Source organism: Apodemus sylvaticus, chromosome 3 (assembly GCF_947179515.1).
Source record: "Apodemus sylvaticus chromosome 3, mApoSyl1.1, whole genome shotgun sequence".
Lineage (NCBI taxonomy): Eukaryota > Metazoa > Chordata > Mammalia > Rodentia > Muridae > Apodemus > Apodemus sylvaticus.
Window position 1 is genome coordinate 145,454,362 of NC_067474.1, and position 16,167 is coordinate 145,470,528.

At 55.2% G+C, this 16,167-nt stretch overlaps 2 protein-coding genes across 20 annotated transcripts in view; one reads left to right on the top strand and one right to left on the bottom strand.

The window, feature by feature from the left end:
• Positions 1–1,780: 1,780 nt before the first annotated feature.
• Tmem200b (transmembrane protein 200B) lies at positions 1,781–6,495 on the top strand. The gene is made up of 3 exons (XM_052177584.1): positions 1,781–1,862; positions 2,976–3,061; positions 3,524–6,495. Exon 3 carries the CDS (start codon positions 3,544–3,546, stop codon positions 4,396–4,398), a length of 855 nt encoding a protein of 284 aa, XP_052033544.1. The 5' UTR covers positions 1,781–1,862; positions 2,976–3,061; positions 3,524–3,543; the 3' UTR covers positions 4,399–6,495.
• The window catches only part of Epb41 (erythrocyte membrane protein band 4.1), a 151,004-nt gene continuing 140,003 nt past the window's right edge, over positions 5,167–16,167 (bottom strand). For 12 of the 19 annotated variants that reach the window (XM_052177554.1, XM_052177548.1, XM_052177549.1 and 9 more), the window contains 4 exons: positions 11,734–11,865; positions 10,423–10,503; positions 8,217–8,321; positions 5,167–7,719 (listed from right to left, as the gene is read on the bottom strand). In XM_052177554.1, coding sequence (XP_052033514.1) covers positions 8,223–8,321; positions 10,423–10,503; positions 11,734–11,865 — 312 coding nt within the window. In that variant the 3' untranslated portion in view covers positions 5,167–7,719; positions 8,217–8,222. The remainder of the gene's footprint in view (positions 7,720–8,216; positions 8,322–10,422; positions 10,504–11,733; positions 11,866–16,167) is intronic. The other 7 variants (XM_052177550.1, XM_052177557.1, XM_052177559.1 and 4 more) reach the window with 2 other exon arrangements.

Here is a 16,167-nt window from a genome sequence, read left to right on the forward strand (position 1 = left end):
GCCTTCAGGACATAGAGCCTGGCGTTGGGAGTCTGGGCTTGCCTTGTGGCTCACTAAGCTGCTCCCGGCCCAGCCCTGCCCTGCCATTCTGCTAGGATGGAGCAGAACCACACACTCTGCCCTTTGGACAACGCTAAAATCCTTTTTTTAAAAAATTATTTATTTATTTATTTATTTGTTTGGTTTTTTTTTTTTTTTACACAGGGTTTCTCTGTGTAGCCCTGGCTGTCCTGGAACTCACTCTGTAGACCAGGCTGGCCTCGAACTCAGAGATCTGCCCGCCTCTGCCTCCCAGAGTGCTGGGATTACAGGCGTGCGCCACCACCGCCCAGGCGACAACTTTAAAATCTTAGCTGACTGAGCTGATGCACCTCTAGGTTGAAGTCACTAGGGACAGGGTGTACAGACCACACTGCCACCAGCTGTCTCCTCTAGAGATGGCTCAGGCAGCGCACGCCCTCCTGGTTTAAAGAGAGATGAGGATTCCAGGCCCTGTGCGTGGTAGGATTGTGCCTGCCTAACAGTTCTCTCGCTCTATCTCTGTCTGTCTGCCTGTGTGTTTGAGAGAGAGAGAGAGAGAGAGAGAGAGACTGTACCCTCCCCCACGATGGCCTCAGGGTGACAGTGTCATATTTCTGGCTTCTACCCCATCCATCCAGGCTCCTCCCAGTTCAGAAGGGAAATCGGGTGTTTAGGTCACACAGAGGCCAGGGCAGAATGGAATGAGGTCCAGACTGCCTGGGAGTTAGCACTGTCCCAGCACAGAGGCCACTGGCCAGCCACACATCTGCAGAGACAGGATGAGCCCCCACCCCCACCCCCAGGCTGGGAGGTCCCTCTGCAGGGGAGGCCTGCGGACGGTGGCCTGCCTGCCGCTCCTGGTTTCCTATCTCTCAGCTTGTCACACTTTGTCTAAGCTCTCAGAGAGAACCAGAGCCAGGGCTTTATACCAGGGAAAGGGACCTGGGGTCACCGCTGCCTTCACAGCCCAGCCCAGCGCCTGAAGCAATAGTCAGAGGACCGCAGGCTGATGGAAAGTCAGGTGTTCGACATGTGTGCGGTCATTTCAACTCTGGGAACACACTGTGTTATTTGTTCTTATCGGGAAACTGAGTCACAGAGAGCTTAGGTGTATTCTCCTCTTCCCCTCTCTCCTTCCTCCCTCCTCCAGGGCCCGGGGGTGGGGTGGGGTGGGGTAGGGGTAGGAGTGGAGAACAGGAGTGGGTGGAGGAAGTCACAGGCCTCACACATGTCTCTCCAGCATGGAGGGCCAGCTAGGACACACAGTCCTCCAAGCACAAGGCTCCAGAAAGGAGCAAGTCAGAACCAGCCTTGGGCCTCAGACCTCAATGCTGGCCAGGGCCCCGGAACCAGGGCAATCCGCAAGAGCATTCTCAACTCAGCCGCTTGTAGAGAGGACAGGGGAGGGAAGACCTGGCCAGGGGCTGAAGCGAGGACCCAAGGCTCTGAGTGGAAAGGCAGAGGTTTTCCTGACAGAAAAGCCAGGAACTGGCTGAGCCTTGGAGCCAGAGCTCAGAGGGACTTGGGGACCCAGGCAGTTTCAGTCACACGGGCCAGGTGAGAAAGTCAGGGCCATGCTCGTGCTCAAACCCAACCACAACGGCTCTGAAACTATCTGGACAGCACCAGGGAGCGGTAGACGGTTTTCAGCAGGGGCAGATTCACAGTGGAATGGTGCTCTCGTGACGTTTGCAGACCAGTTAGCAGGGACAGGCGGCTGACAGACTACAGGGACTCTTAAGAACTGGAGTGGCCTAGAGAGGCAGTGACCACAGGGACGAGCTGGCTGATTCTGGATGAGGAGGGGAGGTGGGGCCTGAGGACCCGAGTGTGCTCTGGCGGTGAGTGTGGACCTCGCCAGTGGAGGTTTGGGTTCAGGGACCGATCAGGAGACCCAGGCTGCTGAGAGGGAAGCTTGTGTCCCGGGCTTGTGGTCTCCGTAGTGGGAGGGACACCCGGAAGGCAGGGGATCCACACACAGGCCCGGCAGTGACAGGGAGTCAACAACCGCAGAGGTCTCCGGCGTCAGCCCTCGAGAGTAGAGGGAATGCGAGGCGTCGGTGGGGCAGGGGCTCCTTCTCCAGATCGACTTGGGAGGCTCTGCGGCCGGGGGATGCCGATCTCTGGGGCCAGAGGGGCGAGGGCCGCGCGCACAGCCGGCTCTCATTAGCACGGGCCGCGGGCTAATCAATCCCAGGCGGGGGCTCCCGGGCCGCGTCCGCATCATGGAAACTGGCCGCACGCCCGGCGGAGCGAGCGGGGCCGTCGGCGGGGCCGGGCCGGGCGCCTCTCCGTCGAGGGCGCGGGCGGAGGCGGGTCGCGGGGTCCGGGGCGGGGCTCAGCCACCCCGCGCCCTTTCTGCAGCCGGTCCGGGGCGCGGCGAGGGCGCGGGGGTCCAGGCCGGGCCTGCAGGGCCTCGGGCGAGGGTCGCTCGGTGCTAGGCCCGGGACGGGGGCCGCTGCGGCTTCTCCCCGGGATCCCGGAGGCCGAGATCGGACGCTCGGACCCCGCTACCCGCGGCCTCCCGGCGCCGGGACCACGGTGCACGGCCTCCTGGAGCGGCTCCAGCGTGCAGCCCCGACCCCGGGGCGGTGCTGCTCTGGCCCGGACTCGGCCCACGGAGGCCTCGGGCGGAGGAGGCTGGAAAAGAGGCCAGGCGGCGGGAAAGGGGGGATGATTCATCCCCGGGAGCCCGAATCGGAAACACCGCAATCTGGGAACAGCCTTGCCTGGGCCGGCGAGCGATCCAGGAGGAGAGTCCGTCCGGCGAGGACCTGCGTCCCGCACTGGCAGTCCCCTGCCTCCAAGCCCGGCCGTGGGGGAGGGGGAGGCCTCTTCTGGAGGAGTGGAGAAGAATTCTGGACAAAGTCCGCCGCTGCCTCCTCTGCTCTGACTGGCTGGTCTCGGCCAGAGCGGTTTTTCCCAGAGTCTAGCTCAAGTCTCTCCTGCTGCAGCTCCAGTGCTGGCTGAGGAAGTCTGCAAGGAGGGGGCGAGCAAGGAGAAGCCGGAGTCAGAGACACCTCCGCCGGCCCTCGCTGCGGTATGTAAAGCGCAGTAGGGGGGAGGTGGGGCGCGCGCGCGCGAGCCCCGCAGCCCCGGGCGATCCGAGCACCCCCTCCCCTGGTTACTTCGGGGCTGCCACGTGCGGGGGGGTGGGGTCGAGCCCGGGAGGTACTTACCCCGGCCGCGATCGCAAGGGGGGCCCGCGCGGGCGGGCGGGCGGGCGAGCGGAGCGCGCGCAGGCTGCAGGAGCCCCGCAGCCCCGGCTGCACCCGAGCCCCGCAGCCCCCTCCCTGCGCACCGCCCGCGGGCCCGGCCAACGCTGGCTCCCAGCTCCGCTGCGGAAAACCCGAGCGGGGGCGGCTCCCTGCCTTGCGGCCCCAGGAAAATCCGGGGGTGGCCGCCAAGGATCTCCAAGCGGCCGGCCGAGGCGGCCCCGCGCATCCCTCCCCCGGAGCGCGGCCCGTCGGGTCAGAGTCTGCCTCTCTGCTCGTCCCCGCAGAGCGCCAGGACGACCGTGCGATGACGGCCGGGAGCCCCGGAGACGGCGGCGCGCGCAGGAGCCCCGAGGGCCGCGTCTCGCGCCTGGGCCGCCGCTTGGGCCGGCGCCGGCGGCCGCGCTCCCCGCCAGAGCCGCTGCGGGTGCGGGCGCGGCTGCGGCTGCGCTCGCCGTCGGGGGCGTTCGCGGCGCTGGGCGCGCTCGTGGTGCTGGTGGGCATGGGCATCGCCGTGGCGGGCTACTGGCCCGGCCGCGCCTCCCACGCCCACGGCCCGAGGACCGGCCGCGCGCACGGGCCGCACGAGCGCCTGCGGCTGCTGGGCCCGGTAATCATGGGTGTCGGCCTGTTCGTGTTCATCTGTGCCAACACGTTGCTCTACGAGAACCGCGACCTGGAGACCCGGCGTCTCCGCCGGGGCGTGCTGAGGGCGCAGGCGCTGCGGCCGCCCGACGGCCCTGGCTGGGACGCGCTGCTGCCCAGTCCCGCGCATGGGTCCCCGGGCGCCGTCGCAGAACCCGAGACTTGGGACCTGGCCCCGAGGAGGGGCCCCTCGCCCGTCCCGTCGGTGCGCAGCCTACGGTCCGAACCTGCCAACCCTCGCTCGGGGCTGCCTGCCCTGCTCCACAGCTACCCGTTGAAGGGCCCGGGGCTGCCACCACCCTGGGGCCCTCGGACTCAGACTGGACATGTGATTATCACGGTGCAGCCCTCTGGTTCCTGCATTGAGCACTCCAAGTCTCTGGACCTGGGCCTGGGGGAGCTTCTTCTGGGGGCTCCAGCAGCTCGGGACTGTGCCCACCGAAGCTGGCCACGGCTGGACCGACTCAGTTTGGGGGGCTATGCTAAATTAGGAGGGGATTTGGGGGCCCGGGTCTGAGGTGCAAGGTATAACCTGCTGTGAGGCTACCAGTGTGGACCATGGGACTGGGACACCAGAAGTCCAGTGCCCAGTAGCTGCTCCAGTCACCTCCGAGGCTAGGATGGATGCTATGTGGTGGCAGCAGCCGCTAAGGCTCCTACCTGCATGTGTAGCAGTGCTCCGGGGGCGTGTGTTAATGTGGACACCAGCATGATTCAGCCTCAGGAATTTCTTCAGCCCGTGTGGCCTTAGCCCAGGAGCGGCACCTGAAGGGCTGCTGGGTAGGCCAACAGCATCCTGAGATGCCCGGGGTACTTTGGCAAACAGCAGTGATAGGTTGGGATGTCTCAGGCCGAGACAGGCTCCAAGATGGCGGTCGTGATGGAAATGGGACCACGGGGGAAGGTGGGCAGTGAGGTGAATGAGACCTTCTGCAGCTGTCTGGGCAGTGACTGCACCTCTAACTGCCACCACCTCAGGTCAGTTCTTCCCTCAGCTAAGCCGGCTCTGTCCTGGCAGGGCTAACTACTGCCAAAGCCCTGACCCTGGGATCAAACTGCTCCCCTGGAGACAGGTCTGTCTGCCCGTGCCCCTGTGCCGCAGTTCCCCCAGCTGCCAGAGGTGCCCACCAGGTCTCAGCACGTCCGTCCTACTGTACCCTGGCCAGTGTGGGCGGCTCACTGTACAGGGGCCGACACTTCCCTTTCAGTCTCCCTTCCCAGGTTTAATTTCTCCACACTTTTGCTAGAAGAGAACTTTAAAAGTTGATCAATCCTCACAGTCAGGTTTTGTTTTTTTTTTTAAGTTTATTGAAAAATGCCATACAAGAAGCAAGACCAAACACTTACCTAAACACTACAGCCACATCTGTCACTACGAAAGGCGCAGACAGCAGGCCCAGGTACTGCCTATCTCACCTAAGGGGTTTTTCGGTTGGACTCTGCCGGCATAGTTCCTATTTTGTCAAATGTAAACAACTACTTGATATGATTCATAATTTTTAAAAAATTTACAAAGCTCCTTCATTTTTTTGTCATGAAAATAATATATCTGAGAGAGATTTGTAAAAACAAACAGCCTGGGGCTGATATTTCCCATGAACAGTGGGGGTGCTGGCCAGACCTTAGCAACAGCTCCATTTCTCAAAATGGGCCAGGGCCCCCAGACCCCAGAATCCATCCCCCAGAACTCCGCTGGCCTGGGGGAGGGCCCCGGAGTCAGCCTCCTTGGGCCCTTGGCTTAGGAATATAGGGCTTGCTTTGTGGGTGGGTGGCAGAGATCTCATGTGGTTTGAAGGAAATCTACTTCTGAAGTAAAAATAAAACTGCAGTTGGAATTGTTACTGTGGTGTGCCTGAGTCACTTTGGGAAAAGTCCTGCCAAGTCTCTGACCCTGGAGATGGGACTCCCCTCCCCCCTCACTCCTTCTACCTGGACAGAGCCTGTTCTTCACACACACACAACTGCAGAAAGAAAGAAAATCCAAACAATTACCATATCCCAGGATCTGTTGCCAGAGCCAGCAAAGGAGGGGGAGGAGCTGGAGGGACATCAGAATTCTGGTCCAATTTCCAGACAGGCGGCAGCAGAGGGGCAGAGTTCAGGTACCCGGGTATGAGGTCCTGAGTGGGATGGCGCAGTGCCAGTGGGCAGGCTCCTGCTGCTGCTCCTTTTCAGAGCTGGTGGCAGCTAGAGCCCGTGCTAATCCACCCCTGCAGCCCAGCCTTCTGTGGCTCAGTCCCAGTCTGCAGTTCACTTCTGAGAACGGAACCAAGCCTGTCCCTCTCCCATCTGGGCTCCCCTCCGTAAAGCAAGCTGCCATTGGTAACGGTCTCATGACAGCTAAAAGAAAACTGCACACTCAAAACCAGTTCAAAGTTGCTGAGTTCAGATGAAGGGCGAGCATTCAGCCGGAGGCTGCTGTGGCTTCCCGCTCTGCCCCTGCTCACGACCCTTCAGGCCCGCCATGGCTGCCCGGGACCCGCCGTCAGGCCTCGGAAAGTTCATTCCAGCCTAGAATTAGGATTCTACTAATCTTCCAGGCAGGTGTTTATAGGAAGTTAGCTGGAAGATTACAGAGGCCATGTTTGGGGGGGGGGGGGGGGGGGGGGGTGGGGGGGAAGGTCCCCAAATTCTCACTACCAATTGGGGATATCAGGCTCTCTTTCCAAAACCTTAAAAAAGGAAAAAGGACACTAAATCCAAAACCCACCATAAAATCAAGCTCTCAAAGCCCGACAGGCAGTGAGTGAGGGTGAGCAGAGCTGGCTCGTGCCCACCCTGACCAGGGATGGTCACCAGGAGATGGGAAAGACCCCAGTCCCAGAGGGTGCCCTCAGGCCTGTCACAGAAAGGTTCTAGAATGCACCACTTCCCTGAGCACTGTCCCTTAACACGCCCAGTGGGAGGGGCCCAGGCTGGGGCTGGAAGCACTCCTGACAGGATATGACTGAGGTAAAGGTGCCCCTCCCCTGGGTGAAGCAAGCTCCCAGAACGACAAGACCTGATTTTTAAAACCTCATTAACTTTTCTTCTCCAAACTACAACTAAAAATGTTCCATTGGCACTTTTAGCCAAAAGTGCCTAATTTTTCCATGAGTTCTGGTCTCCTGAGGTGGGAGCTAGGGAGCACTCGATGAAGAAGCTGCTGTTTCCGCCGAAGCTGCTGTTTCCGCAGAAACTGCTGTTTCCAACGAGGGACAGGGCAGCTGGGGAGGTGAAGGCCACAGATGCAGTCACACATTCACAGTATCAGCTCTATGGAAAGCAATTGGTGTCTTTGACCTAAGGAAGCTCCAAACAGATGAGGTGACATCACGTGCTCGGCGGAGGGCTCTCAGACACCCTGCAGTGGGAAGTCATGTTTCTGGGGTCTATGACCAGGGCACTTGCCCTGTTCCGCATTCACTGGTGCATGAAGTTTTTGTGTCATCCACGGGCATGAGGCTGGGGGAGGAGCAGGGGGCCCACTGAGCTGGCTCTGTCCTCTAACAGCTGACGGGTCTCTGGAGGGTCCTGACGTCTGTGGATCCTGTCACGGTTTGTGATGAAAATGAGTGAGGAGAGGCTAGGTTGAGAGGTCACCAACCACCCCGTAAAAACATCAAAGTGTCTTAAAAACAGTTCACAGAGTGAAAAGTTGACAGTTTCTGTATCACAATATAGAGAACATCTGCGGCATCTAGAAGAGTCTCTTGGTATAAATTCTGAGTAGAAAATGAAGTTGGTTTTCTGTGGTGTGGAACAGTCTTCAAAGTCTGAAGTCTGCTGCAGGCTGGCTCCTTTATCACATGCTGGCTTCTCTTGGATGGGGTCAGGTGGGGATGGGGCAGGACAGTCCCTGGGGTGAAGAAAAAACACGGGTTTAAACCCCCTGCAAAGGAGGCTCTCCTGGCTGTGCAGTGACACTGCACTGGCTGCCCAGCCCTGAGTTCCCTTTAGACATGTGTTTCTCCCTGTGTCCCAGCTCTCTGGTCTGACCCCTAGAGCTCCACACTTCCTTCCGCCCCTCCCCCTCGATGAGTTCTGCTAGAAGCCTCGTCCTGCTCCCCTCAGCTCTGTTCTCCAGCCTGCTTGGTTCTGGAGTTGCCAAGGGCAGAATAACAAGGCAGGGACTCCAGAGGTGGGGACAGTGCTGCTAGCACCACCAAGGCAGGACATACATGACGAGACTGCTCTGGCTGGAGCCACACAGTTAGCAACAGCCTATGCCTTTGCTCTGCTGAGTTCCAGGAGAGGCATCTCTTGAGGGCAGGAGCTCCCCAAGTGTCCAGAGTTCCTTAGAACTCTCCCTGGCTGAGATGGGGGCACTCCCCACCCCTGAAGGAACGCCCCTACCTGAGCTCACTCCTCAGAGATCTCGGTCTCCTGGTGGACAACCACCTTGGTCACTGACATGTCTGGGTGCTGCTCCTTGGCCTCCTTGATGGCTTGAACAAGGACCTGTGACATAGGCAGCGCTCATCAGGCAGAGAGCAACTGGCTGTTGAAAGGAACCTGGGGTGGCACACAACCCAGCCCAAGGGGACCAGTGCCTTGTCCTGTCTGAGCCTATCCTGCGGACTCAGACCACAGAAGCAGGGAAAGGCAGAGGTCCTCTTCAGAAAAACGGGCAACTTCAGGAGGGAGAAGTTCTGTTCACATGTGGAATCTAGCGCACAAACCGTTCAACACAGGAACGGGGTTGTCAGGCCAGGAAACACAGGTTTTAAAAAGGAAGAAGTGTCTTTGGCACCAGTGGAAGGAAGGCACAGACAGGCTGACCTACGACATGCGAGGTACCAGCCTAAGACATTCATTTCCATAACCTTCACAACAGAGGGAGTAGGACTGTGCTGTGTCCACTCTATAAACAAGGAAGCTGCACACAACACGACGTCAAGCTGCTTCTCAAATGGAAGGGCAACCGGGCTTTTGAATCTAAGCCTCTTCTTTCACATAGTCCATTAGGTTCCAGGGTGCTGGTCTGAGCCCCTGGAACAGCTACAGAACACAGAGGGACAGCCACAGCAGGAAGTGACACCGCCATACTAGTATCCTGTTAGAGCTAATGGTTCCTAAGAACAATTTCCAGCCAGGACCAGAGGGAGACAACTTCTGGCATCTAGACTTCCACAGGACCTGCTGTCTCTGCTGGCCCCGCTCCTCTCCCTGGACACAGCTGCCACAATGCAGGCCCAGCTCAAGCCCTCTCCCTGGAGGCCCCGCCTCCTTCTAGGAAAGCCCACAAGCCAGCTGCTTTCCTCAACAGTCCTTCCTAAAACACTTCCCCTGAAGCCAGAGCCTTGGGTTCCTAGAAGAGACAAGGGGCTTGAGCTGTCTCTGAGCCATCAAGTATCATTATGCCAACTCTGACCCATGCTGATCTTCATCTTACAGAATAAGGTTACTGCTCAGAGTCGCTCAAAAGTGCATAGGACAGGGCTGGAGAGATGGCTCAGTGGGTAAGAGCACCGACTGCTCTTCCAAAGGTCATGAGTTCAAATCCCAGCAACCACATGGTGGCTCACAACCACCCGAAAAGAGATCTGAGGCCCTCTTCCGGTGTCTGAAAACAGCTACAGTGTACTTACATATAATAAATAAATAAATCTTTAAAAAAAAAAAGTGCATAGGACAGATCAGGGGCAGAGGCAGGGTTCAGGCCTGTCTGCTCTAAAGACCTTCTCCCCACAGCTCTTGCTGTGAGATCACGACAACACACAGCAGGGTTCAAACCACAGGTTGTGGCTGATAGTAATGAGGACCCACTGAGCTCAGCACATGGGCTACACGACCCGACCTGGGCCTCCAGCCTTCTTCTGGGACCTTGAGCACAGTGTCCACAGCAGTGAGTTAGCTCAGCCCTCCAGCCTCCTCCTGTTCTCAGGCACATCAGCAGAGGCCAGCCGCAGGCCTACCCCCTCCACAACCTCTTCCACCCCCTCTCTGCAGCACCCAGCAGAGAACTAGGAACATTAACTCTGACCTTATTATTTTCTAATTGCCTATAGCACACAATTAGCACCTAATTAACATAAAAACATAGAATTTTAGCACCCAGAAGGGCCCAGGAATTATCTGGATCAAGCCACTCTTTTTTAGAGAGGAGACTATCAGATGTAAAGTGATCTACCCAAGGTCACATAGCAAGTTGGAGACAGATCCAGGACAAAGAATGAGTCCTACATCTCCTGGTGTCTCACCCCCTCCAGCTCTCTCCCCCTGTAACTGGCTCAGCTACTAAAGCACTCAGCAGCAGAGGACAGCACCTCCCCTTTGCCTCTGTGCATCCATCACCCCTGAACCATAGCCACAACACCACCACCACCACACACACACACACACACACACACACACACACACACACACACACACACTTCTTGTTATTTGAGACAGGGTCCCAGTGTAGCTCAGGCTGGCTGTGGTGAACTTCCTGCCTCAGTCACCATGCCTATCTACCCCACTAAGAGCCCCGCCCCCAGGCTTCCATGTTTTGAGGTCCCCTGTTTTCCCCCTCAAGAGCTAAGATAGCTGTGCCCACGAGGCCCCACCACATTCCCACCTGATCATGGTCGATATCCGCATCTCCTGTGATCACAATTCTCTTCTCGATCCGGGTCTCGGAAATCCCACCTTTTACAGTCTGTAACCAAAGGAAACCGCCCGGTGAGAGCCGTTCAGCAGGAAGAAGAGCAAGACAGCCCACACGGTTCTAAAAGCTCCTGACCAACAAGTTTTGTTTGTTTGTTATTTGAGGATGTAGCCCAGGCTGAGTACCCCAGTGCTGGCACTGACCAGGACAGTTTTTCCCACACCTCAGCACTGGGCATAGCCTGCCAAAAGGAGCGTCCTGCTCCCAGACCTTGGTCTGCTAGACACTGTAGTACAAGAATAAAAAGACACAATTTTGTTTTGTTTTGTTTTTGGATTTTGTTTTTTGAGACAGGGTTTCTCTGTGTAGCCCTGGCTGTCCTGGAACTCACTCTGTAGACCAGGCTGGCCTCAAACTCAGAAATCCGCCTGCCTCTGCCTCCCAGAGTGCTGGGATTACAGGCGTGCGCCACCCCCCACCCCCCAGCTCACAATTTGTTATTTACCTGCTTTTTTCTTTTTTCCAAAACTACAAACACCCAGCAAGAACAGCGGCATGCCACGTTGTTCTTATATTTTTACTTGATTGTTTTTAGGATAGGAACACAGCAGGAACACATAAATAGGGACCTCCTATTTATGACAAAGCCTAGCCAAATTTTGTTTTCTTTTTCTCTAAACTTCTTATAACAGATTGCAGGCCAGGTGTGGTGGTACACACCTATAATCCCAGTACTTTTTTTTTTGGGGGGGGGGGGTGTTTCGACAGGGTTTCTCTGTGTAGCCCTGGCCTGGAACTGACTGTACACCAGGCTGGCCTCGAACTCAGAAATCCGCCTGCCTATGAGTCTGAGTGCTGGGATTAAAGGCGTGTGTCACCACTGCCTGGCTACCCCAGTACTTCTTAGCCTAAGGTAGTACTCATGAGTTCCAGGTCAGCCTGGGCTATTGATATTGTATCATATCAATAATCCCTGTGCGCGCACATGTGTGTGTGTGTGTGTGTGTGTGTGTGATTGCATGTTGGGGATGGAACCCACAGCCTGTGTGTGCATGGTAGGTACATGCTTGCCACCAAACTATACCCCCATCCTCCACAGCAAGACAGATGTGTGATGAAAATGACTATGTGCCTTTCCCAGGTGTATTCTGGGGACGGCATCTTTCCACCTGTGATGCTTTGAGTAGCAATGCAATGGGGATGGAGCTGAGAGCCTTTGCTTATATAGGTCCCCCCTAGGGTACAGCACCAAGCTCGGCAGGCCACTGGCAGCTCCGTTACCTTGGTAATCTGTGTCGTGGTGGTACTGCTTGTGGTCTCAGATGTGATGGTCTGAGCTGTCAGCAAGACTCCAGGGTCTAAGTCCCCATTGCTGTCCTCAGTCTGCAGAAGAAAGGACAAGTCATCAGGCCCCTCAGGAGGCCTGGGGGTCAAACCCCCAGGTTTAAAATGGCTCTTCAGCTGTATTCTGCTTCAAAATCTAACCCTTACAGTGCCTCTCACTGGGTAAGCAGCTCCAGTCTTCTGGGAACAAGACTGTGGCTTAAAAAGCTGGATGAATGGGGCTGGAGAGATGGCTCAGTGGTTAGGAACACTGGCTGCTCTTCCAGAGGACCTAGGTCTGATAGGGTCCTCCTCCCTAGCACCTACATAACAGCTTATAAGCATCTGTAACTCCAATTCCAAACCCTATGACAGCCAGCCAGAGCTACATAGTGAGACCCTGTCTTGAAACAAACAAACACAAAACAAGTTGAATAAAGTCAGTGCACTGGCACACACATTTGATTCCAGAACTTGGGAGGCAGAGGCGGGCAGGCCTGAGTCCAAGGCCAGTATGGTTTATAAATTCTAGGACAGCCAGGCCTCCTGAGCGCCCTCCCTATACCCCAACATGGTGATGAGTACGACCTGGTCAGCTCTAGGTCAGTCACTGGCGTGGATCTGAAAGAGGCAGGAGTGTGGCAGCTTCAAGGGTGACTCCAGCGACACAGGGGCAACACGGTGCAGTTCACAAAGGGTCTCGGAAGCATCAGCACCTCTCTCCCCCAGTCAGAAAACTTGAAACTATGGAGGCAGGAGAGGCACTGACCAGCTCTGGCTGACGTGTGAGTGTGGAATAGGAATCTCACACTTGTCAGTGAGGGAACAGTTCACTTCCAACTGAGTCAGGAACTGACCATGCAAGGCAGAAAGTGCCCACCCATGATAAAGCGGGGTACATGCATGGTAGGCTTTAGAGATTGTTATTTTAAGGGCTCCTCCTTGTGGATATTTTAAATGCCAGGCTTCAAAACAGGCTCAAACAAGGACTAAGCTGCTGGTTATGATTAACTAAGAAACGATGTTAACAGGAAGCTAAAGAATGGTGGCAGGGCCAGGGCAATCGTTATCAGCGGACATGTGGCCAGCAGAGGCAAGCAGACCTCCATGGCCAAGACAGAAGGAAACGGGAGGAAGACATAGCTCACCTCAGGGGTGTGCTTGCTAGTTAGCAGACCTGAAACACTGGGCCCTGGTGTCAGGGGTTCAAGAGAATGGACACAGACACTATCTCTATAAAGGGTACCGCATGACAGAGAATGGTCACCACACCAGACAAAAGTAAATCACCCCTCCTCCTCTTTATGTAAACAGCCAGAATGAGCAGTGTTGTCAACTTCAGTTTTTAAAACACATGGTCTCCGCTATGTTGCTCAGGCTAGCCTTGACTCCCGAGGCTCACGTAACTCTCCTGCCTCAGTTCCTGAATAATTTAGGCCACAGGTGTGGAACACTATGACTGGCTTTATTTCACTTATGAGCAGGGCCACGTTTCATCTGGACAAACAAATCTAGGAAGGGGAGGAGTGCTGGCAGAGGCCAGGTTCCAACCTTCACACCATGCATTGGTGGCTGGCCCACTAGTGTCTTCTGCTGAGACCATTTATCTACAGACGACTCAGACACATGTGTACTTTACACCTCCTACTATGTGCCAAGCACGCTGTGCGAATGCTGCCTCACATCTGAGGCACCCGAGGTAGAGGCTGTTTGATTCTCTGTGTAGTCAGGAGAACTGGCCTTCGGGGAGGTTGGTTTGTCCAAGGTCCTATAAGCTGACAGGTGTTCAAAATGACACAGAATGGGCAAGAAATTTGTTTGAAGGCTAGAATCGGAGTTTCCCAGCTATGGAGACAACTTACAGTCTGGGCTCCAAGTAGTTCACGCTGGCTTATAACTACCTATGTAGTCATGGCTGGACTTGAACTCAAGGTCCTGTCAAACAAGATCTGTTTCCTCACTTCCTCACAGAAGTGGAAGTGCTTCTTGTAGGAGTACAAATCAGCAGCCGGGCAGTGGTGGCACACACCTTTAATCCCAGCACTCAGGAGGCAGAGGAAGGCGGATCTCTGTGAGTTTGAGACCAGCCTGGTCTACAGAGCGAGTCCCTGCCTTGAAAAAGGCAGCCAGACAAAAGGCTATTCAATTTCATGCCAGGGAGGCAGGCCCTGAGCCCGGGGCTGTGACTGTTTCCACCTGCTGCCCACCCTGCAGTCTCTTCTGTCCGTCTCTGGAGGAGCAAAGGGAGGCCCTGTCATGGCTGCCCACTTCCAGCTATCCACCCCTCTCTCACCGGTCTCCTTTCCTGCACCCTCTCACCAATACTCCCTTAAGGCATCACAGTACCGATGGTCACCTATACACATCCACTTGTCCTGTAAGCCAGCCATTTCATTCTTAGGTGTTTATTCAAATAAAACATCTACAGAGACACGTAAGTGAGTGCTCACAGAGGTCTAGTCACATTTGCCCAACTCTAGATATACCTCAGGTGTCCATCAAAAAGTGAAATGAAAAGAACTGTGGCCTTGAGGCCTGGGAGATGACTCCTCAGGTAAAGCACTTGTCGTATAAGCTTGAGAAGCAGGTTCCTACTCTCAGAACCCAGTATGTGCTGAGTGGGTGTGAAGCCCGCTTGTAAGAAAATAATTAATGGTAAAATCACTAAGCTGGAGTTCCTGCCCAGGACCAAAACATAAACACTCAGGAGGCTGGTCATGGTCTACAGTAATTAGGAAGCATCGTGTGTGTGAGAAGCCGGAAGGGGTGGGAGAGACAGAGACAGTACACATTTCTGGCCGTCCTGCCTCCACAGCTAACAGGATGCCTGTCTTATAAGGCCCTGAGGGTGGAACTCAGGCTTCATGCAGGTGAGGCAGCCCACAACTGACTGAGCCCTACTACCCTGCATTTAAAAAAAAAATCTTCATAGGGTCTCAGTAGCCTGGGTTGGTCTTGAACTCATAACCCTAAGCCCTCAAGAACAGCTGGGTTATAAACCTGTACTGCCAAGCTTGGCCCCACCAAAATTTTACTGTATATGCTACAAAGTTTTAACACTTCAACATGACGTGTAAGGGTGTTCAGTGAGCTTCCCTCTCATTGCCAAGCAGGATCAGTTCCAGTCTTGCTTGTTTTTGAGACAGGGTTTCTCTGTGTAGCCCTGGCTGTTCATGAACTCCCTCTGTAGACCAGAATGGCTTTGAACTCAGAGATCCACCTATCTCTGCCTCCCAAGCGCTGGGGTTAAGGGTATGCACCACCACGCCTGGCTTCTAACTTAGTTTTGAATTGGGATCTCTCACTGAACCTGGAGCTCATGAATTTATAGTTTGGCTGGACAATGAGCTCCAGGGATCGCCCTGACCCCTCTCTCCTGACCCCGCCCACCAGCACTGAGGTCGCAGGTGCTTGCCCCATACCTGGCTTCTTCCATGGGAGGCGGGATCTGAACTCAGGTCTTCACACTTGTACAGCAAGCACTTTGCCAATGAGGCCATCTCCTCAGCCCTTCACTTTAAATTATCTGTCCAAGGAGAATGTATGCACCCCCCCCCTTTCTGCCCACGAACAAAAGAGAATATGATTCCCATGTTTGGTGTGGGCATGATGTTTTCATGTGCCATGTAAAGTTTACCCGTGTTATTCAAATGCTGATTTCTCTGCCCTCATACCTTGTTTCAATCCAGACACAGCACTGTAATGCTTATACCAAGAATCTCCTGTCTCAAGTTTGTGTAAATAATTCTTACCATTTATTCTCTGCCTTGCCAATAAATGCTGATCACCCAGTGGCTGGGCAGAAGAGAATAGGGTGGAAACTTCCACCAGCAGGAGGGAGAGGAATTCAGATTGGAGCCAGGAAGAGAGTGTTAGAGAAGAAGCCATGGGAAGAAACTTCTGAAGCAGAAAGAGCTAGAACAATATTAAACTGCAGGTATCATGGGGCAGGGCTGGGAGGTAGCCAGATTAGCATGGGAGGTGAAAGTAGATCATTTAACTACCCAGCTAGTGGGGTGCAGCCTGAAATAAATCACGGTTTCTCTATGTGGTTACTGGGGACTAGCAAGGGTGAGGAAATACAGCTGGCAGGCTAATTCACTCTATGCACTCAGATTAAAACAATTCATTTTACCGTTTGGCCATGTTGCTCACTCACACATTTAGTGTGAAGTCTGGTCCCCAGCAGCAGCCACACGAAGTTCCTCAACAGGACGCCCCATGACTTATTTAACCAACCCCCACCACTGAAGGCCATTTAGGTTGCTTCCAAGGCAGGGACAATTGAAAGCATGCATTCCTTTGCATATGTAAGTCATTCTTTTCCGAATCCTCAGGCTAACCAGATGTACAATCCGAACACTGTTTTTCTTTCCTTCTTCTTCCATCACC